The sequence below is a fragment of the Argiope bruennichi genome, chromosome 9 (assembly GCF_947563725.1).
Source record: "Argiope bruennichi chromosome 9, qqArgBrue1.1, whole genome shotgun sequence".
In the NCBI taxonomy this organism is placed as follows: domain Eukaryota; kingdom Metazoa; phylum Arthropoda; class Arachnida; order Araneae; family Araneidae; genus Argiope; species Argiope bruennichi.
The window spans coordinates 50,084,561-50,108,443 of NC_079159.1; the positions used below are offsets into that span (position 1 = coordinate 50,084,561).

Below are 23,883 nucleotides of genomic sequence, written 5' to 3' on the forward strand. Positions count from 1 at the left end.
AGATATGAATTTTACCAAATATTAGAGCTCTAGAGCAGAAGTTTCCAACCTATACTTCATGAGCCACATTTCATATTGCCATTTTTCATCTCAATGCTACTATGCATGAAAATTTTGCATTTCAGATGCAAAAGAAATCACAGGGAGATAAATATGGTGAATAGGGAGAGTGACTAAATTAGTAATCCAATTATGATCAGAAACTTGCAGACAATCATATTTGAATATTCAGGGCTTTAGGGCAATATTTGCACAAAATTTTCACAACTTCAAATGTTTTGTTAAAATATGGGCACAGATAATTTTCTCAAATTGATTAACCAGCAAACATTCAGATAATTAAATAACAATCATAAAGAAACCACATGGTATTTATACTAATACTTGAAGTCAACTTTTGTTTTCTCGAAATCATCACGGCCGTCACTAAAATGTTTGATCCTCATGAAAAAAATTGTTTTCTTTGCTGTACTATCTCCATTAGCAGCTTTCAATATTTTTAAATATTCTGTTTCTCTAGTTGTTGTTTTGAAAATTGATTCATTATTTTTCATCAACCAAAAGAAGAAGAAAAATGAGATGCCATAGAGAAGTAAAATTTTTTTTAAATGTTGTATGCTTGCCTGTAAGGTCTGATAGTTACTGAATTTACAATGTATACCCATAAATAGAACAGCAATGTACAAGGGCAAGCATAGGACCATAACTGGAGACTTTGGCAGGGCCGAGGGAAAATGAACAGAGCAGAATGTAAACAAAAGATAATGGAACCCTTATTTTTATTGCAGTTAATACACTATAATTGAAAGGAAAAAATTCAGTTAATGTCTTATTGGTGTATATTATTTTTTAATCTTATTAAGTCAAAAAGTAAATGATATCTAAATCTAATTGAGGTTTTACAGAATTTAATGGGAAACATAAACATAAAATAATTGTAAAATTTTGCTTTCATGCTAATTATTCAACATACTTTATTCTTTCTTTTGAATTACAAAAAATTTCTTTTCTGATTATCTAGGAAGCAAACTCATTCATTGTTTTATCCAGATTAACTTTTGTGATTATATATTACTAAGCCACCTTTGGAAGCAATTTGGTTTGCCTGGATTAAAGGTTGCTAAAAATTTAAATTAAACATTTTATGTAACTTGGTCTTAATGGCTTCTGCTGTAAAATATTTTTAAATTTTAATAGACAAATAACTTATACTATCCTAGAAACTTTACACTATTCTTTTCATCGTCCTACATATTTCCCAAATTTTCTGATTATTTTTATACATGCATTTTTATCACAGAAAAGAACAGTAGTGTTTAAAAATGGGTGTACTTAAAAAATTTATCACCTTTGCTTAGTTCTGTAATTAAACCTTAATTCTAAGTTCAACAAATTTTCAAAAGTTTTATTAAAATCATGGGTTTTACTTAAACCTATTTAATAGTATCCTCTGATGATTGGTAAGTTTGCCAGGATTAATGATAGCTAAATTTTTTAGTTAGATATTTTATGTTACTTGGTCATAATGAACTCTTCAGCAAAATATTATTAAGATTCAGGATTTCGATAGATATACAAGGTGATCAAAATTAAAACATTCCCTACTCAGAGCTCTCTATACAGTGAACTACTCAGTGTAAAGGTTCCAAAATTTTTGAACGTACTATTCAAAACGTGGGGAATCGGATTACGAAGAAAAAACACCCAGAAACACCGATAGAAATACAACAGAAAATATGCTAAAAAGACGCAAAAAATACGCGCACGTGGTATGGAATTTTTCCTTTCTAATTTCTATTGTTGATATGGGGAGGAAAAAAAAAGAAGGTAAAAAAGTGAAGAAACTGAAACTGTCATTGTAACTGCAATTTCCCACTATAAGCACAAAACTTTGCATAAACCTTTGGTTTGCTGCTGCTGTTCTAGGCTTAAAAGGGATAAAGCTGGGAAAATGTCATTCTTATCAGCGATGACTTCGCGCTTTGCTTGTAAAGTTGTTTTATGAAAACCAAGCAAATGTTGCAGCTGCACTTCGGAAGTTTCATCGACTTGGGAATTTGCGCAAAAAAGGTATCAAATCACGCTCTTTTTTTTTTTTTTTTTTTTTTGGACCCCACATGCAACAGCGGTTTAATTATTTTTATGCAAGATGAAGCGCCTCCAAACATTGGACTCTGTGTACAGCAGTTTCTTGGGCATCATCTTGCCGGCAAGATTATAGAGTAATTAGTTGTGCTTTTCCGACAACCTAACTATACCGTTCTATACATCTTAATTCCTGTGATTTGTGGCTTCTCGGATACTTAAAAAACATTGTATATCATGACGTCTGGTAACCCTGGTAGATTGAAAGTTTGACATATATTATCAAATTTCAAAGTATATATGTGGCAAGTTTGGTAATTCTAGGTCAAACATTAGGCCCATATGGTGTCATCACAGACATATTCGTCTTTATTGATCTGTAAAGATTGAGAGCAGAATCAAACTAGCGTTTCTTTCCAATTCCATACTGATTCGCAAATGTCTATTATTATTAATTTCCGTTTTAAGAATGATGGTTCTGTCCTAGATATAGTCATAGGCATTGATGCATATCTTGAATACATCAAGAAAACTCGTTGAAAGTAAACTGTGATTTATTTTCAAATTTCTCTTTAAATGATCCTATAACTAAGAGAATTGTTGATAACGCTTGCTTGGCCTGTTCCAGTAAGTCCAACGAACTCGGAGGATTCAGAATTGTTCAATCAATCCTCTGCACGAAGAATGCGCTAAATTCCAAGAAACTAGAGTAGGATAATACAACATTTCTTGAAATAGCAATTGCTGTCGGCCACACAGGAAAGTATATCGCTTTTTATCAATTATAAAAAGTGATTGCTGTATAATCTACTGAAGAAAACATTATTTTCGACCTTTGTTTTGTTCTTTTATACCTAATGTTCTTCTAGGACCCTCGATTTCAGAATTTTACCAGATTATTCTCGTAAGTACTACTTTTGTTTATGTTATCGCAAACTTACCCAATTTTTTTTAATCTGTGCCGGCCTCTAAAAGAAGTATCGACTGTTAACAGCGTTAATATAATTTTAATTAGTCATTAATGTGTTATCAATTTATTTATAAGAATTAAATTTTCTTTCTAAGTGAATAATTTCTCAGCTTGAATAAAAGGAAATCTCCAAAAGGGAAAAGGTAAACTCCAAGCAGTATTCGCATTGTTTGAATCTTTAGTATAGCATATGGACTTTTAGTTTTAATTTCCACTAGCCTTACAAAATTAGATTTGATTAGGTATATTTACATCTGTTCTTAGTTTGTTTAGGTATATTTGCATCCCATTCTGAAGATACATAATTGTCTTTTGTTGATGGAACTCAAAAATTTGAGCTGACAAATAATGATGATGGCACCTGAGCCAGCATCCGCTCCCCAAGCTTCCACGCCACGTGAATGAGAAGGCAATGCACCATACCATCTTATCCGATGGCTCTTTAGAGGAATATGGTTTCCGCCCAGCCGATAACTTGTCATTAAATCGCTGTGATCTTCATTAACAGAGAGATAGACTTTTCGTTCACTGATTTCATTCAAAATTTGGTAAAAATCTATAATTTTGAGCCAAATTTAATCTCAATAACTGGGGGGTTCCCAAGCTTTTCAACATAGCGATACATTTTTAGAAACCTAATCTATAGCGACCCATTTTATCCTAAGTGCATTGAATATTTTCAAAGACGAACCAAAAAGAACTTTTATGAAAAAATATCTATATTGAAAAATAATTCTGGAAAAAATTATTTCTATTTTTGGCTTTTCTGAAGATTTTGTTGTTGTTTATAATGGCGCCATGATCAAGATCGCTGACGAAATCAGCGATTTTAAGCCAAGGGAGCGTCTCTTGTTTTAGTAGCGCCAACTAGGGCCAAGAGTACGTCTTAGCTACTCACGCATCACATTTGCTTGCTCAACCCCTTTTTACAGGGGGGCACATTCACACATCTCACAGATAGAACAGATGAAGAACAACCATGCCCGAACCGAGACTCTAACCCAGAACGCCCAGATCAGGGGAAAACGCGCTACCCCTATGCCAGGACGCCGGCTAGAAGATTTTAAGCCTACATAACATTTTTGTAATTGTGGGAAGGCATATATGCTTTCAAGACCTAATCTCGACTTAAAAAGTTTAAGAAACCCAATTCTTACTTCTTTTTGAATTAATGCCTTCCTTAAATGAATTGCGCAAAATTGAATTCATGCGTAAAGTGAAACAATCAAAATACCGATATAAATCCAAATATTTATTTTCGGACAGGATTTGCCGATTTGAGGAGAATAGTACAGTATGCTTGAACTCAAGGTTCGTAACCTCCGATCATAACAGGTGAATAGAGTAATGGCATGAAAATGATATTCCTTAGTAAAAGATTGTGCAAGAAAAATAAAGGTTTACTTAACATATGACCATTTATAATAACACATGAAAAAAACCCGAAGAAGATTTTACTTCAATAAAGGAGTGAACAAAAGCATAGATTCATTGAAATCTAAATGTAGAATTCTTTGACAACTACAGTGCTTTCTCTTTACACGCTTCGTATATGAGATAGCGAAAGATGTACTAAGAAGAATCCTATTGCGAAATATGTTTTCTAACTCATCGAAGAAATAAACAGATAAGAGAGACATCGGATAAAGAAAGTGGCCATGAACCGACTAATCTCATTATAAACTCTGATGTGACTGGAAATGCCATCGTTCTTTTATCGAATTCTTCTATTGGACTTTCTTCTTCGTGAATTTCTGGTGCAAGGACCGTCATTCTGAATCAATCAAAGTTTAATAACATTCATTTAAGAAACTATAAAGTATGCCATCTTAAATTTTTTCTGCTCAGAACAAAATTTCCATCATAAAAATGTTGGCAGAATTCAAATATAAATAAGAAAATTCAGCATTAATGAATTATAACTTAAGATGAAAATTAATTACAAAATCAATGCATATTCATCTCCTCCGTAAAACTAAGTATTATCTTTCAATGGGTGGTTGAAATTAAATACTCAACGAAGTGTAAAAAAATGATATGAACGTGTTTACAATTTTTGTGTATAATATTGGTTGCAAAATGTAATAATCTAGATTTTTTTTTAATTCTCACTTCCTTGTATATAAAGTATACAAAGAAAAAACATTGTAATAATAAAAAAATTCTAAATCGAGATTTTGTCGATCTCCATGTTTTAGACCATCCTGAATTCAAAAAAACACATTTTTGGAACTATGTCTGTCACTTTATCTATCTGTGAACACGGTAATTCAAAAATTCTTTGAGCTAGAAAATTTGTTATGTGGAATTTACATTAAATGTGTAGATTTCTGATTTTAAACTAAAACCTTATACTGGAAGTCTAGGTGCCTGATTGTCCATGCAAAGTAAACCTGTTATTTACAGAACGCAAGAAGTTAGAAAAATAAAATTTGGTACACAGTATTATCATCTAAAATGCATATTCGGGTAAAATTTTGAAAAAAAAATCGTCAGCAAGTTGATTTTCTGTCTGTCTGTACATTCGTATGCTTATAAATGTGATAATTCAGAATTTCAATGAATTAGATAACTGAAAGTTAGTAAGGGATCTTGTCGTTAAAATTGCAGTTTTGTGTCAATTTTTATTTCAATTAATCATAAAAAGCCGTCACAACGGCATGTTCATTTTCCCTGCACTACGAAGTACAAAATGCTTATGTGTGAACTCTGAAAATAAAAATCTGAGCACTCATGGCATTCACGGCCTTGCCCAATTTCCATAATTTTTATGTAGATGGGAGGGGAATAACACTTTTATTAGAAAATATACGAAAAACCTTCAGAGAGACCTTTTTCCTGGTTTTCAAAAATTTCAAAATGTTATTAGATTTAGTGAACTCCTTGAAAATGTTATATAGCCTTCTCTATGAGTAAATACAGCATTTGGGAGGAATATTCAACTGACTAAAGCGCTTGGAAATCAGTGAGGTTTTTTCCCTAATATTGTCTCACATATTTTATAATAAAAGTGTTATGCCAGAGAATGCATTGCATGGCAGAGGTACACAATTGTTACGAAATATTAACCTTTCACCTGTGGTTACAATATCATTTGTTAAATTTGATATATTTAATTCGTTGCGTTTTTTAGTTATGGCGCTTGCATGTTTTTGAAAGTACAGACTGACAGACTTGCTATGCTAGATTTGGTTCAAAATTGGATAGGTGTCTACACACTATAAATGTTAAATCTGTGTGCAGAATTTCATTTATCTAGCTATCTTCATTTTGTAGTTATCGTGTTAACTTATATTCGGACAGGCAGACCTGTAAGACTTTCTTAAGAATATCAACTGTTCCTGGAAACCAGACAAGGAGATATGAGATCTTATGAAGCGATCTCCAACAACAACGTCCACACGCCGTATGATTCCAATCTCTTCCGTAAGTGTGTCATTCTAATATTAAATTAGCCAGCACAAAATTCGATATATCTCATTTTAATGGATCATTTAGAAATTAAAATTTACAAATATATAAACATTTAAGGTGACTGCCTACGTTCGAGACAATTTTTTTAAAGACTATTTTTTAAGCTTTAAATTGTGTTTTCTAGTTCAATAAGGATTTAAAAAGAATAAACATCTGTCAAAAAATTTCTGTGACTGTCCCATTTTTTTTAAATTGATAAATTTGATGTAAATTTTAGCAAAAGTTAACCAAAACGATTAATACTCTACACAAAATTCTAATTCAGGAATTAAAATTTTCTTTACACATAGCATACATAAAATGGTTATGTTCAAAATGAACTAAAATCTAAGAGATTGATTAAAATGCAAAAATATTATGAAGGTTTTTATGTTGCAATGTAGACATTATTCTTAAATTTTCAACTATTTTCTAGCATAAAAGGCCATAAGTAAAAAAGTATTTACTGTACGTCAATACTTTTAGTTCATTTCATAGACAATAGCGTAAAGAACATTATCTGAAAATTTCATTAAAAATATTAATTAATACTGGAGATATCAAGTTAATGGTTTACAACTTCTATCAAAAAATTTTTGAGAAAAATGAGTTTAAAGCTTACAATTAATATAAAAAAGTATTTCCTCTTCATAAAACAGTCTAAAATTCTCCCCATTTATAAGTTAAACCTTCTTTTTCTTCATGTATTGGACATTTTTTCTTTTGCTGATCTCTCATTGTTTTTTTTGTGTGAACTTTTGCAGCTGGTAATGAATGCCTTTTTGAACTACAAATACATTCATATTCAAAAAGTTTTAGTCCTTCTTGAGTGTAACAGCCAACTTCTATTTGCAATTGATTTAAAATATTTTTTATGCCGTTGCCACCTTTATTAAACTGAAGGGCAGCAATATAGGACCCCAACGACAGAGTTTGGAGTTCAACGAAATGTTATTTTGGGACTATATTCCAGAACAAACTATTAAAACTCTCATTAGCGTTCTATGTCATTCCATGCAAGCTTTTCTTTAACAATTTTTGATCGCAAAGTTTCATGTATACAGGATTTATGATATTTATAATGTTTTGCGTAGTCCAATGGATTTCCCAAGAAAGGTTTTCCCCTGTGCTTTGCTTATTGATATTTACACCAGCTATTGGCTCCTACTGGACATTGAAAATACATAGAATGTTTCGATCTTGAGCAAAAGTGATAAAATGCTACAATAACTCCAGATTGAATGTTTTTTATACTCTCAAGATTACTACTAATGGAAATTCCATAGTAATTCTATAATCTATCGATAAAATTATCAGAATTTGCCCTTTCAGGCCCTTTGTTGATTTTTTTTTTCAATTTCTGTAATCGTCTGCCAATTCTTTTTTGGACATGGCCAATAAATACATTCTAATTTGATCACCGTATTTGCACCATATATATATTTTTCACAGCATTATGCACTAGAAACATCATAAAATCATTATTTGCGCTTTAAACCTAAGAAAAAAAGGTAAAGAATATGTTAAAAGTGGCATTTTACAACTTCCGGTTGCAGACTGAAACTAAAAGTGGCATTTTTGCAAAATTTTTTTGAACAAGATGTTTGAAAATGCCATTTTCAATGTAGGCAGTCATTGAAAATATGTTAAAAGTGGCATTTTACAACAACTTCCGGTTGCAGACTGAAACTTCCGGTTAATTTTAAAGTACACTGCACTTTTTTAATTTGATATATCTCGGCTTCTAGAAAGCATAAAATGAAAAACGGTTTTGAAAGAAAAAAAAAAATGTTTTAACTAAATATTTTTGCAAAATTTTTTTGAACAAGATGGTTGAAAATGCCATTTTCAATGTAGGCAGTCACCTTAAACAGTAAAAGAGAACGTTTTAATCATTTTATGCACATTTTTGAAGAGAGATAATGAATTTCACTATAATCAAAATATAGTGAAAAGAAAAAGAGGAGGCATTTAAGAGTGAAATAAATGTTTTTATATTACATCAGGTTATTTTTTAAAAGATATCTCTAGTTTCAATCAGATGGTAAGAGCGGTAATTAAACCAGCACTCTAGTTTCTAAACTGCCACACACACCAAGAGAAGAAACAATGAAACTACCGTAATACAAAATATTGATCAGAATGTTCAATAATTTTGAAACTTAAAATTTTCTTTTCAGGATAATTCATCTTATTTTTGAAACAAAGTCAATATATTTCCAAAAAAAGTAGAAAAAATGCCATTTAAATTTAGAATTAATACCAGATAAATTTAAAATAATGCATTAATGCCAGCGTGTCATTTAAATTTAGACTAAATACCAGATAAATTTAGGATTAATGCATTAATGCCAAAGATGTCATTTCAATTTAGAATTAATACCAGATAAATTTAGAACTAATGCATTAATGCCAGTGGTGTCATTTAAATTTGGAATTAATATCAGATAAATTTAGGAATAAAGCATTAATGCCAGAGATGTCATTTCAATTTAGAATTTAAATGACAACACTGAATGAAATTTCATTTTGAAAAACATTAGAATTATTGTGAAAAAATATAAAAGTTAAAATAGAAATAAAGTTTAAGTAAACATTTTCCCCACTGTACTTGAACTTATCCAAGAATGAACTTTTATCTCTCGTGCAGACGATTTTTCTTTGGTACGAAGTCCAAATACCCGATGAAAGACAACTCAGTTAATGATCGGAGCTTTATCTCCAGAAAACTCGAGAGAAACGGAACAACTTTTACGCCACTAACCTATATCCTGACAGTTTGACCATTTTCTTCAGCTTTAAAGAAAATGAGATTTCCCATAAAATGGAAGCCTGACTATAATAAATTCTGCAAACTTGACAGAGACTCACTTTATTCCATCTTACCATTAAGCCAAGAATGGTCATTGAAATGTATCTGGGCAAAAGATCGATCTGGTTTAGTGAAACCTAATACAATTGAAATTTGGAGAAATTCTACAATTGGTGACGCTTCGATTGCAGGAACTCTTTGTATTCTGTACGGTCAGGACTGCTTATTGGAAAAGTGTTTTAACAGATCGATTTCAGCAGGCTATGATTATACAGTAATAGAATTTGATTATGATTTCGATGTTCATTGTACTGAGAAGATTTTTTTTATAGACGGACATGTAAAAATATCTGAAAAAGATACGGAAACTGGAGCCTTTGCAGATTTATCAGATGACTTTGGATGTTTAATTGGCGCGAATGCTCCATATTTTTCAGATGTGAAATTGAAATGTGGAACTTGTATTATGCCCGCTCACAAAAACATTCTTTGTGCAAGGTCGCCTGTGTTCGCTGCTATGTTTTTAAGTCCAATGAAAGAAAGTGTAACAAATGAGGTGGATATCGTTGACATCAGCCCTTCTGTTCTTCGAGATATGCTAACTTTCATCTATACCGGTAAAAGCAGGAACATGACTGTATCGTCTGCTGGTGATCTCTTGTTTGTGGCTGAGAAATACCAAATTCAGTATCTCAAAACTGTGTGCTGCAGTTACATGAAAAGCAATATTTCTGTTGAAAATGCGATGAAAATCTTTATGCTAGGAGATATGTATGATCAGGATCTGAAAGTCTTTGCGTTACAGTTTATTTGTACAAAATTCAATGAATTTTCGGATTTGGAACAATTAGAAGATTGGAAGCTTCTGCTAAAGGAAAAACATTCATTGGCTGTAGAATTGTTAATATCACTAATCAAAGCTAGAGATAAAAAGATAAAAGGATACAAGAAAATACAAACATTAAGTGTGATGGGGTTAATTTGATATCACGTGAAATTTTCTTTGTGAAATCCATTTTGTATATGATCTTTACTGCCATTAATTGAAATTTATTGATTAATGCTATCTTTTTATATGAAAAGCACTTATTATTAATTTAAACATCAAAAAGAATACGAGGTAAGATTTGTGCAGTAAACCACTGATTCTTTATTTAATTACACATTTTGATTTAACCAATTAATTTATTAAGTTTACATTATCACGATTTCTGATAGATTAAAATTTTCTCGTATTGTATATTATACAAATTTCATTCCTATTACTAGTAACGGTAACTTGACTATAGTAAATTTCTCATATACGCATAATGCAAAGTAAATATTTCATCTCTGATAAAATATTATTTGACATTATCATACATTTTGACGTTGTCTCATGAATTTAATTTAGTATGAATTTATTACTCATGTATTTTTATTTCTTGTTTCGTTTTCATCATCCATGATGTGTAATAGTATTTACGAAATATAAATCAGAATTCAAGTTTTTTTTTATTTTTATTATTATTATTATTATTTTAATTTTATTGAGTAATGAAATGAAAAATAAGTTCAATAACAATATTTTCTATTCAATCTTTTATATATTTAAAAATTCTTTCTGATCGTGAGTATTGTTGTGTTCAGTAATGTTTATATATTTTAATATCTACTGATTTATCGTATTGAATAGACATTTACTCAAGGTAAACTTTACAGTTAAATGTGAAGTATTTTTTTATATTTATTCTATATTCATATATTTTATTAGATTGATGTTTTTTTAATTTAAAAAAACACATATTGTGACTTAAAAATTTTTTTGAAACTCTTTAATTTTGAAGATAATGTTTTTGAATCATAGTTTTTTTTAAATAAAATATTCTCCAAAAGATTTTTTTTTCTTTTCGTTTCCCCAAAGCATTTTCAAATTAATTTTTAAAAACATATACTGTAGCCTTTAATTTTATTGAAACTCTTTAATTTCGGAGATAATGTTTTTGAATTATAGTTTTTTAAAATAAAACATTCTTCAAACGATTTTTTTCTTTCCGTTTCCACAAAGCATTTTCAAAAAAAGGAATACTAAATTGTTATAGCAATTATCACAGAAATTACATTAAGCAAATTAATCATAAACTATATAAAATGAATAAAAACAATGAAAAAAAAACGAATATTTAACTTTGAAAAAACAATTTATTTTCCAAATTGATGCAGAATCCACTGAAGAGAAGTAATTTTTTTATATATATATTATATATTCGAATAATTTATTAGATATATTTTTTAATATTTAACACGTATACAGTAACTTTCAGTTAAATTGAAATTCTTTAATTTTAGAGATAATGCTTTGGAACCATTATTTTTTTAAAATAAAATGTTCTTCAAACGATTTTTTTCATTATTTCTCGTTTTCACAAAGCATTTAAAAAAACAAATAATAAATTGTTACAGTAATTATCATAGAGTAAAATTAAATGAAGTAATTGCAAACAAACGTATATTTTTAAGAAGATTTTCTTAACAGCAGAAACAAATATTTAACTTCAAAAAGACAATTTCTTTTCCAGACTGATACAGAATCTGCCATTTTGCAATTATTTTTGAAAACAATGATACCCCCCCCCAAAAAAAAAAGATTTATCTTTCCTAAGCACCTCTAAAAGGTTTGATCAATCTCTGTTGTGCTTATAAAGTATTTTCAAACATCTAAACTTTTTCTTGCAAAAATAGAACAATGGAAATTTCTTCCAAACAATATGTAAAAAATTCAATACGCGATTACTGAAATTAAAATAGGGAAAGCATATATATAAAGAAAAGGAAGAGGAAATCAATTAAACTGATACATAAAGCTCTCCGTTAGCAATGTCAAATCATGCATGATTTCATCAAATAAGATTGGCAGGGAATTTACTTTTTTGTTCTATTAATTAATTAACGTAGCAGCCTGGCGGTCCTTCATAGACAATAATTCAATTATTTGAGAAAAAACACAATGTGGTTGCTATTAAAAACTTTGTATGAATTCCTTAACGAATAGATAACCTTAAAGCATATAAATATCCACTTTGATAAAATTTAGCGAAAATAAGGTTAAGAATTACGAGTATGAGCCCATTTGTTAAGCATTTTTCATCATTGAAAGGTCTAGTTGTGTTAAAACAAAATGAGAATACATTTCCAAAGCACCGTGTAAGAAAAGAAAATTTGATAAAATAATTTTCCCAAGTTTTTTATTAACTTTGAATGTGCAGTACTACAAAAGACAAAAAATATGGCCAAACTTATTGCCAAGTTAGTCATTGCTTAAAGAATAGTAAGACATGCAGTGTAGATCTTTCTAGACAAAATCGTGTATAATTTGATGTTGCCAACTCTCAAATCAGTATAATTTGAAGGTGAATAAAAATATAAATGAATAAAAATTGAAATTTCACTCTAAAAAAATGCGACATCAAAATAATCGAAAGGAATTTTAAAAATAAAATACTTTCTCAGAATTCAATAATAAAATTTTAATTATCATGAATTCAAATTGGCAACAGCAAATATATTGAAAATTTTAATTTGCGCTTCTTTCAATAGTCGGTTAGAATTGAAAATAATGTTTCTACTAAATAAATAACAATGTCATTAATAATAATTAATCATAATGAAAGTAAACAGTACTTTTAGTAATAAATTATTTTTTATCAAATAAAACTGGTGCAAGAAAGAATAAGCATATATATTTATATATATCTATATAAATGAACTTAAATATTAATAATTATATTTTGACGAAATATTTTCTTTGTATTGGATAAAAAAAAATAACTCGAACTTTTTTCCCTCTTTTAAAAATTTATCTAAGTCACTATTATCAATGTCAAATTTTATCTACAACATTCCGAGCAATAATGCTGTCTCAACCTTCTCATAGATAAACATGAACCCGACAAAGAGCATCGCTTCATTCATCAAAATAAGAGGTAACAGTTTTTTTTTTTTTTTTTTTTTTTTTATGTGTTTCGATACGTGTTAAAACAAGGCCTTGCGGAAAGTTCTTTAACCCCAGATGTTACAGCCTTGGAATAGAAAAAAGTGCCTTTATGCGCAAATGGCATTGCATGAAATCATTTAATAATCACCAAATTATTAATTTTAATAATTGTATTTGCCAATGGTTAGAATTTATTCCTTATCAGGTTATGGAAAAGAACATACAGTAGTCAAAAGAACATTATATCACATTGGCAGTGGCTCAATTATAGAATAATAAGAATAAAGAAATACAAGACGAGCAGGCAATGGCGGATTTTGAGATCCATAGAATTGCACATTTTGATGCGACTTTTTTAAATAAAAGGTCAATTTTATTTCAGATGTCAACATTTTGTATTTAGCATGATTAATTTTCTTTAATTTTTTATTTTAGTAATTGTGTGAAAATCTTTTTTTAATATGTTTATCACGAAAAAAAATGATTAAATTCATACAAATCTTAAAAAATTCATTATTAGTTGATGACTTTTTTACTTGCAAGTAAAAACATTTAATTATTATGACAGAACGCAATATGTAAAGAACTTCAAACGATTATAACTTTAAAAACTATTATTTTACTAGGTACGTTAGTTTGACTAATCAATTAAATTACGATTAACATTCCAATATATTATAAAAATGTCAATTTTTAATTTGTTACTTTAATGAGTTAAATATAAACACGCATTGCAGCTCTAATATTTTATAATTTGTATTTCTTACAAATTTATCTGTTTGGCAATTAGGATAACAATATCTCTTACATCGATCTGCCTACTCTCCCCCTTACTTTTAATCTAGTGGATCTAGTTAATCTAGAGGTACCTAATCGGAAATCTTACCTGTATCTCTCTACAATTGCATAAGATATTAATATAGGCTTAAATTCCCTGGACTGAAAAATGAGTCTCACTTTAAATAATTGCCGGGAGCTCCATATTAGCTACATCATTGCTCAGAGGTATGCATTTCAAAACATTTCGAAGAAGAATAATGAAGTAATAGAGGCTACTCTTCATTCTTTGTAATATTGAATCATTCAGAAAGTTTGAAAGGTCTTCGTTTCAGAAATATAACATTTTTATTGAAACAATTAAGAAAGATAAAATTTTTACTAAAACAAACTAGTTATTTCTGACAGAATTTTTAGACTTATTTGAAAGGAAAAAAATCGATATAATCGAATTTTTTCCTTTGATCTTTCAGTGGTAGACTTTTTCATTTTATCAATTAAGAAGCAAAATTGGAACCTTAAATCGTTTCGCTGATGACTGAAGTAATGGGCAATAATATCTTGTTGCTCCCAAATTCTATTGAATTAATAATACGTTTGTTTGCATTTTTCAACAATTGAAGGATTTAACTAAACTTCTTTGCCGATTTTATTTTACAATTTTAAAATTAACGTTTTTTTATGTTGATCTTGATCTCATTATATTATATATAAAGCCTGAGCATTGTTTAGAATCAAAAGGGTATGATTGTGGTGGAAATTGATTCTTGCTCTGTGCTTTCATTCATCACGTTGATAAGACATGATAAATTTTTATTTAATATCCGGTTGGGTTCTTTGTATGTTTCATTTCTCTTAATATAAGGTCCAAGGCCAGGAAGACGAAAGGAATGCCTTACAATGAAATTGAACAAAGTGACCACCTCTGGCGTTCGGAGGAATACGAAAGGTCATTCATAAGAATTAATTTAACATCATGCTTGTGGCCTAAAAATACATCAAGATAGATTTATTTTTCTGTTTTGAAAACTATTCGCAATAAATTACATTCTACTAATTTTAAATAAAAATACATTATTTTTCTTTTAACCTTTTTTTTTTTCAGTGCTTTCACACTCAAATACCAATGTATGGACTTGACAAATGTAATTATGGCAAGTATTTTTTAAAAATAGGCTCTCATTTTACATTAGTTCCCAAAGTTGGAAAAATATACAAAAAAATGTTAATCAGTGTTTGGTGACTATGGCGCCAAAATAGATTATACCCGAAACATCGAGAATTTTCCCGATCCGTCCAGTAGGAACCGAATTACGCCTCGAACGTTCCTGATTAGTTGAGAGGCTTCTAGCCTCGCCTCCTGAGACCTATAAAAGGAGCAGCCTGCAGCTGCCGGATTGACGGTGAATTGAGTCGTGGACCAGTGGAATCGAGTCATGGACCGGTGGTGAATTGAGTAGTCGAAGAGTGATCGGAAGCGACAGAGAAGAGGTAGTCGTGAACCAGTGGAGTCGAAGAGTAGTCGGAACCGACGGTAAAGAACTGGCCTTCCAGAGATAAGCGGAGTAGCGACGGAGTGAAGCTAGTGCTGAACTAAGTTGTGCGCTACTGTCTGCAGTAGAGACTTGTTGTATGCTGCACGTCTCGGCTGAAGATAATCGTCTTCTGTGCTGTATATAGTTGTCGTCTTTGTGTAAATAAACGTCGTTGTTTTATTTTCTACTGCTGCCTGGTGATTGAACGTTCTCCACACCATATAACTCCCACTATCCAAACGAACCCCGGGAAATTTCGTAACAATATATATATATATATTTGCCCTTTATTGCCAAATTTGGTTTGGGTAGTAAAAACTGCGTTCGAACTCTATATTTTCGCCTCATCATATATTTTTAAAAATGACATAAACACACTATTTGTTTTTATGGTACTGCCAAGAGCTGTCCCCATGGGGTATTCATAAGACTCTAATCATTAACATCTTCAAACTAACTGCTGTTGAAATTTTAAAAATTCCCACTGGCAAAGTTTTAGATCGGAAATTGTTTCAAAATATACAAAATAAATGAAACAGAAAACTTATCATTAATAGGATTTCGTACTTGTGCATAAGCAAAGCGCAATTTCAATGCATGGGAAACACCAATGAAAGAAATAGGCGAAATATCAAAATGGAAACAAACGCACATCAAAATGGATTTTCAAAAGATCTTTAATTTTTCATTATTGCATTGCACATTAGATAACAAAATAATCAAATTAGCATGCAGTCAGAAAACCACGTCCATTTTGTTATGAAAACAAATGAGCAACAGACAACTTGTTTAATAACATAAATAGAAAAATACTGCACCCAGTAATAAAAAACATTTATTACATGTAGCTTAAACTTCAAGCACCACAAACACTGATCGTTCAGTATAGTTGTCTAATTAATTCTCAGTACAAAAATAATTGAATGCATCTATACAGGTACGAATTTTCTTTTAAGATAATATTTTTCTCAAATTTAACAACAAGGATTTATTTCTTCCAAAGACTAAAACTACACAAAATATTTTACGACTGAAATCTAAAGAATAAGGAAATGTAACTTCTCTATGAATGAGTGAACTAACATTTTTATGTGACAAAAATAGGATCAATAAATATTGTATTCCATAAAAAATTAATAACAGGAAATCAATAAAAACACGAAGGAAAATAATAAAAAAATACATCAGACTAATAAAACAACACGCTACATAAAACAAAGCAAATATAATTGTAGACATAAAAATTTAGTCAAAAAGCCTGTACCACTGAACCTAGTTCTACCCATGTGGCGTTTACATTTTTTTTTTAATTCAGAAATGAATCCGATTGCATTGGACAACATACTTCGGATTCACCATTAAAGTTAATTGAAACAAAAACGAATTGAATCCCCAAGCCTTTACATTCCCAACATACGGTAGACAGTGATGGATCCATCGACATTGACGTGGGTCACTCGACCCGAGTCGAAGCGGTGCGGGAAATTGGCAACAACATCTCCGTCCACCACGCAGACGTAGCTATCTTCCAAACACAGGATGTAAATGTCGACTTCAGATCCTGGAGCAATTGGATTTTCTTCCCGGAGTTCCTCCTCCCAGTTGCCGCCATTTCGGGAATTCATAACCAGTTCGTGGACAGGCTCGAAGCGGGGATTGAAGTGAATGGCAATGTCGGAATCAGATTCGCCGCATTGGAGATTGATTTCGAATCTAAAAAGAGATGAACTTCAAGTCAGATGTACAAGGATACAAATCATACAAGTATTGCATTTTATATTTAAAGTTATTGTGTACAAAAAATCTTACAAACCAAAAAGAAAATATGATTAAGAGTTTTTTCACAGTTTAACAATTTAAGAAACATACACTTTGTGCAGAACGTCGGAAGCATGTTTACTAGAAACATCGACAAGTTTGAATTATTAATTAGGAAAGGTAGGTAACTGCCTAGGAGCTCCTCAACTTTGGAGATTTGAGATATTTTTGAAATAATTTCATAATAATAAAATCTTGTGCTTCAATTTGATAAATAGGGTCTATGTATTCGGTCGTAACTAATTAAAATCAAGTATCGCGTAGTTTTAAGAACAAATTGTTAAGATTATTATGCTTTCGCATTCGATTGCAGATCAGTTTTCAGTTGGCTGTGTGACTTAAAAATAATGAGCCATGGCAAACTCTGCAAAATACGTTAAAAACAGTTGTAATTTTCTACTAGGTTCTTTAAAATTATTTTTAAAATCTAACACTTAAAAAATTGACGAAGCTTTGGTGGAAGGGGTTAGAAACTACTATATAGTCACAATCTTCCATCATATGGTTTTGATATGTTTGTTCCTCTGAAAAAGACATCGCTCTCCGATTAAAAACCACATTTTATTACCATGGATAGTGTTTGAAGTTGGTCCCAATCTCAGTCAAACAATTTTTATGGATATCCCCCTACTTCACCGACTGGTAAATAAGTGGAACAAGTACTTGTATAATTTTGGCGAAAAATATGAACAATGCCATCTCATTCTGTGGCTCCCATTTTGCTTTAATTTGACCCACTCCATATATCCAAATGTTAACTTTTAGTCATGGTTAATGTCTATCTTTTATTGCCCTATTTCCCATAAGAGAAAATATAACTTATAGATGAAACTCCAGATGAATGAATTGGTTATCTTATTTGTTTTGCTATATGTAAAAGTCCTCCACAGACAAAGGCCTCGTTTAATGCATTGCCAAATAAATTGTACTATTAATTCTTATGGCGAAATTGAGATGTTTAGTTGCTCGATATTTCATTAAAATGATCAAATCTATCCTCAACAGGATTCTATTCCTGAATGGAATTTAAATTGCTCTAAGAAAGCTTAATTTATTTTACAAAGAATGAATTGAAAAGCACTCACTCTTGAAAAGCACTTTTGATAACTTAATTTGTTTTATGTCTAACTGTAATAAATTGGCCAAAAAAGAAGAAAAAATCAGTCATACACCTTAAGAAATTAATCATTTCTGAAATATTGGTACATTTTAACAGTACGTTTCACCGAGGTTTGTAGAAGTTTTAATTTCTAATGATAATTAATACTCAATGAATAAAAACACAATATGTGCCACTTTGGTTTTTGAGTTTTATAAGGAAATGCACCAAAACCATTTATAATTTATAAACAAATGTGCTATCAACTCTCCAATTAATTAGTTATGCAAACTTATAAATATAAAGTCTGGTTTGTTTCATTCAAGGATTGTCGAATCACATTAACCACTTCTTTTCTGATGCAATAATTAATTTTTATAAGTTATTTATGAGAAGCAGCACTTACCTGGAGGGAGAATCGTGAACTTTACCAGAAACATGCACTCCCTTTCCTGGCCCGAAACCTGCAGGGAGGGTCATAGTAACAGGAGTGGTCTGCAATTCAAAATGAGAATAGTATTAAGTTTTTATTAAATATGAAAATTTTTCATAAGGCTAATTTTTTTTAAATTATAAAATGAGTTGAGTTTTCTTATGCACAAAAGCCATCTTTGGCTAAGCTAAATTGAAATAACATAAAATATAGCTTCACAGCCTTCAAAGTACTTTTTGTCTGCATTCGTGGGCTCGCCGCGAAGATGCTACAGTGGTTGAAAACATTCATGACTCTAATACAGTAGAAACAAGATAATTCAAAGCTGACGGAACAGAAATGCGAACTATCCAACAATTCGAATTAAATAAAGTAAATTCTGTTAATAAGTAAAATAGAAAATTCAAGTGTTCAGAGAAAAATTCGAGTTAGTCAAGTTCCACAGTATCTGAAAGTATTATTGGTTGTTTCCGTCCTCTTTTGAAAGATTAAAAAAAAAAAGCTGCCACTTAAATTACATTTTTATAATAAGAAACGCATAAAAATCGGATTTAGAAGCGTTAAATTTGTTACAACATTTATTGTAAATAATATTACCGTACGTGTACAAAGTAGTTTTTAATCATTAGTTATCGATTATACAGCAAAAAGACTCGAAATGTATTTGTTTTTTAAAAAAACATAACCCCCCCCCCCCCGACATTATTGGCTGAAATTTATAAAATATGTTTTGTATTGCCGTTTTAATTTCCAGTCTTTAAAACGTAAAAATTCTCTACATTATTGAGTCTCTCTAATATTGCTTCCCTGCATAGCTAACAGGACAGTGAAAAGAGTTTTGCAGATATTTAAATGGATGTTGAATGGACATAAGATCAACGAATCCCAAACGTGGCGAAAAAAACGAGGGTTCTAGAAAATACTAAAATTTTGGCAATACCTCAATCAGAACTCGAGATTCGATAAATATTTCAAAAAAATTCGTCACGAAGACTATAAAAACATGAGAGAGTAACAGTGAGTCGAATCCAGTGAATTCTCTCTTATTATTATGATCGCAAAACGAGCTCCCTAGCTGCAATCTGTGCACTATCATGCTGTGTTGTTATTTAATTAGGAATTTGCTTTTGGTATATAGTTGATTTATAGTTGATTTCTGTAAGTTCTGTCATTATGATTCTACTGTAGTTTGCTACCTTCTGTTTGTGTTTTCTTGGGGAATAAATAATGCATCTTTCTATGTTACCGGGTTTGTTGGAATTCTCGTCATACACCACCGGGAAAATTTTACAACAATACGCACACTGGTTGTAAAAAAACTCACTCTATAAATTATTTATATTTTTTCTTGATATTCAAAATTAAAAATTACAATACTGTATAATTTAAAACTTCATTAATTTACAAGAATCCTAAAAAAGGAATTATACAATATTCCCTTGACCTCAATTATCAAAGCGAAACTTTTCTTTATAGATAAAACCACTTTCAATTTCGGTACAGAGAAATCGTTTATGCTCAGAACAGCAAATGTTTACGATGTAAAAAAAAAAAAAAAAAAATGAAACTTATTACTTGATAAACGAATCTTAATGCTACCATTTTACTTCTGCAATAAAATTTCAATGAACGGTGAATCGTGATCAAATGGATACTTACAGCTCGCAGAGCCTGGACGGTTTTATCATCGAAAGCGTCGATATCGATGTCAGGAATCTGTGCAGGCAGGCGGACCTGTAAGGAAATACGAAAAGTTTTTACTAAACATTAAATTTCAGAAACTTGCGTTTTCTATTTCATAATAAAGTTACAACATTTGTATAAATTTGTACATGTATTGGAGTAATAAGTAATAATTTCCATTTTTGAACTATATGTTAAAAAATAAGTAAACAATGGTTTTATTTAGATTTAAAATTGTTCTGGATATATACGCAATTCAGCTGTGCATTGTCTTACTTAAAAATAGAGGTTGCCACAAATAACTTTTACACTGAGTATGAGTTTACAATGAGAATTTCTTAACAGGCAGAATTTCTCAGGAAGTTTACCATGACAATCAAGATTTCAAATTCGAGAAACATTTCTAAAGCATTTACTAAAAAACTCGTAAAAAAAACTTTTAAGATTGTAAAAATTTAATTTAAAAAAACTAGATTTACAGCATGCAATATTACAGGAACTGAATAAAAAAATATCTATAATAAATTCATATTTCATTATTAAAAGAGAAATTCAGGAAGGAGTAATAAATAAAGATTTAAAAAGGATGTACATGAAATATATCGGCTAAACAATCTGACAAATTACAAACCCTAAGTCTTTAAAAGCTTCCAGATAAACTGCCAATCTTCACTGAGATCAAAATAATATTAGAATTCTAATTCTCAAATATAAACAAAGAGGTGACTGGCGTACCATTCCAAAAATCCGCAAAACTACTATCAACAAATTCGGAGGGGAGGGGGAAGCCGTCAGATTTATGCAAATCCGACATACTTTTAAAAAGGAAATATTTGAAGAAATAAAATGAACTTTTTAGAAATGTATAGTTCGCAATATTGTTTCCACCTATGAAAGTTTAAAAACTACTTCCCTGTATAATTTTCCAGAACATTAAAAATTGATTGCTTTTTTTGGAGGGGGGGGGAGGCGGTCAGGCTTTGTTACTACAATTCTCGGGTCTCTATTTTCTTTTCTTTTTTTTTTCAGTAGCAAATGAAAATTCAATATGATCATCTATACATTCTGATGCCGAAATGGCTTTTCCCTTAACCAGTAATTGTAATATCAACAACGATTGGAGCTAAAAATTTTCATCAGGAAAAATATAGATTATGAGATATAAAATTTTTTTGTTACGGAATCAAAGAATATTAGGATGATAATCACATCTGTAATTAGGGATAATGAGTAATAATTTGCAATAATAATCTGTAATAATGAGAATTTCGAAACTTATCTCATTACAATAAACATTAACATAAAATAGTGCTTCTCCCATTAGCGCAAGATATTATGGTATCTCCAGGATGTTGTTCGCTATTGAGAATACCGAACAGTATCGTGAACATATCGTGATGATATTATTGTCGGACATTTCATACTTTTACAGAGAAGAGAACACAGCCTTGAGTTTCAAATTACATGGATCGAAATCGACGAGATTGACATGCATATTGTAATTTTTGTTATAGCTACATGCTTATTCCAGATTTTTGACTCCAAATTTATGGCAGAAATCGTAATTAGCATATCAAACCAAATGTCTGAGGAAATCGTAATTGGAATAAGACAAGATATTGTCTGATATTAGCAGGATGTTATTCGATAGTCTGAATGCGGGGGAGATATCGTAACAATGTTGTGCAGCATTTTGTGTTAAAAGGGAAGTCTTCCAATGCATGTCTTTAACACGTGCGCTGCCACGATTTGCGCTCGGTATTCGGACCATCTATCTAATTAGACGACCTTTATTTGCTTAATTACGGTAGAAAAAGGAGATTATCTAGTAAGATAGATGGATTTAAATAATAGAACGACAGACAAATACCATGGCAATCCATTTGTTAAAATTATAAAAATCACACAGGTATTAAAATTCACCACAACATGAAGACTCACAACAGAATACCGAGTACCAATTAAAAAAACATATTGAAACGATAGTACAAGAAATGATAGGACCAAAAAAAATCAATCTTAAAACTTACGGGTGGGCAATCTACAGTCACAGATTCAAGACTGATGTCGCCATCGACGACTATGGAACATGCACCGCAGACATCCAGTCGGTGTGGGAAAGTCGGCAAAGGATTTCCGTTGAGGAAAGGAATAAAACCTTCTTTAGCAGCAACGATGCAGACGACGACACGGTCACCAGGAGCAACGGGCAAGCCGTCGATCGTTTGTTCTTCTCCCCAAGAGTCGGCACAGCGATTGTTGCAAACAAGTTGGTTTTCAGGGAATCGGGGGTTGAAGTGGTACATGATATCAGCATCTTCTCCAGCACCACACTGGAAGTTGACATGGAACCTTAAAAAGTAAAGGTTTATTTAGGTACGAAATTGGAAACAGCATGTATCTCATCTATACAAGTGTCCCATTGGTGTATATCTTTATAGGTGATAATGTCACCAACGGTCCATTTTCTTGGTGGTATGGTGGTATTTCAAATGCCCGTTCTTTTTTTTCTTTTACGGCGTTTACTTTTTTTCGTATAGATATATTTAAGTACAAAAGCCGAGGAACAATCCCTTATGGAGAAAATATCGCATATTAGAGCAATTTTTGGATTTAGAAGTTGATAAAACGGTTACAAAAGGGAGTATAAAGCCAATATCAATTCAATTCTTATTCTAATAATAAGTAATTTGATTTTTAAGGGCACATTCAAAAGAACACTATAAAAAGCAATTTTTTAGTCTTTTAAATATATTTTTAATACTTATACATGAATTTTTTTTTTAATTTTACTGACAAAAAATTATATTAAAGTCCTGGTGGTAATATGAATTATAAAGTAATTATTTATTTCCTTAAATCATGAGACTTTTTTGAAATCTTAATACAAAAAACAATAATAGTTCCGTTAGTATGTTTGGTACTGACGTCTGAAATTACACCAACTAAAATTACAAATTAAATGTTTCAAAACAAAAAACTGATATTTACCTGTCAGCCCCTCCAGCGACTGTGCCAGTAAGGATCAGCATATCACCGTAAAATGTGTGTTTAGGAATGCGAAGAGCCAGTGGAATAGGCTGGAAAACACAAAAGTATTATAAAAAAAATTGGAAAACTCATAAAGCAAGATAAAGTCGATTCTTTTACTAAACTGTACCTTTATTTTTAATCAAATTTTTTGTGATCCTACAATTCTTTTTAACACTCACAAGAAATGGCACAAGTATCAAATATTTGTTTTA

General features: G+C 30.7%; 2 protein-coding genes across 2 annotated transcripts in view; one reads left to right on the forward strand and one right to left on the reverse strand.

The window, feature by feature from the left end:
• Positions 1–9,786: 9,786 nt before the first annotated feature.
• LOC129984940 (speckle-type POZ protein B-like) lies at positions 9,787–10,305 on the forward strand. Its single transcript, XM_056094884.1, has one exon. The coding sequence runs from the start codon at positions 9,787–9,789 to the stop codon at positions 10,303–10,305; it is 519 nt and encodes a 172-aa protein (XP_055950859.1).
• A 5,959-nt stretch (positions 10,306–16,264) lies between these two features.
• The window catches only part of LOC129983883 (galectin-6-like), a 43,505-nt gene continuing 35,886 nt past the window's right edge, over positions 16,265–23,883 (reverse strand). Inside the window, exons 5-9 of the mRNA XM_056093569.1 lie at positions 23,630–23,718; positions 22,669–22,990; positions 20,615–20,689; positions 18,929–19,017; positions 16,265–17,318 (exon numbers count right to left, since the gene is read on the reverse strand). Coding sequence (XP_055949544.1) covers positions 17,006–17,318; positions 18,929–19,017; positions 20,615–20,689; positions 22,669–22,990; positions 23,630–23,718 — 888 coding nt within the window. The 3' untranslated portion in view covers positions 16,265–17,005. The remainder of the gene's footprint in view (positions 17,319–18,928; positions 19,018–20,614; positions 20,690–22,668; positions 22,991–23,629; positions 23,719–23,883) is intronic.

Bases quoted from the DNA above. Each gene is read 5' to 3' on its own strand.
- LOC129984940 (XM_056094884.1), top strand. From the start codon at position 9,787: ATGCCCGCTCACAAAAACATTCTTTGTGCAAGGTCGCCTGTGTTCGCT.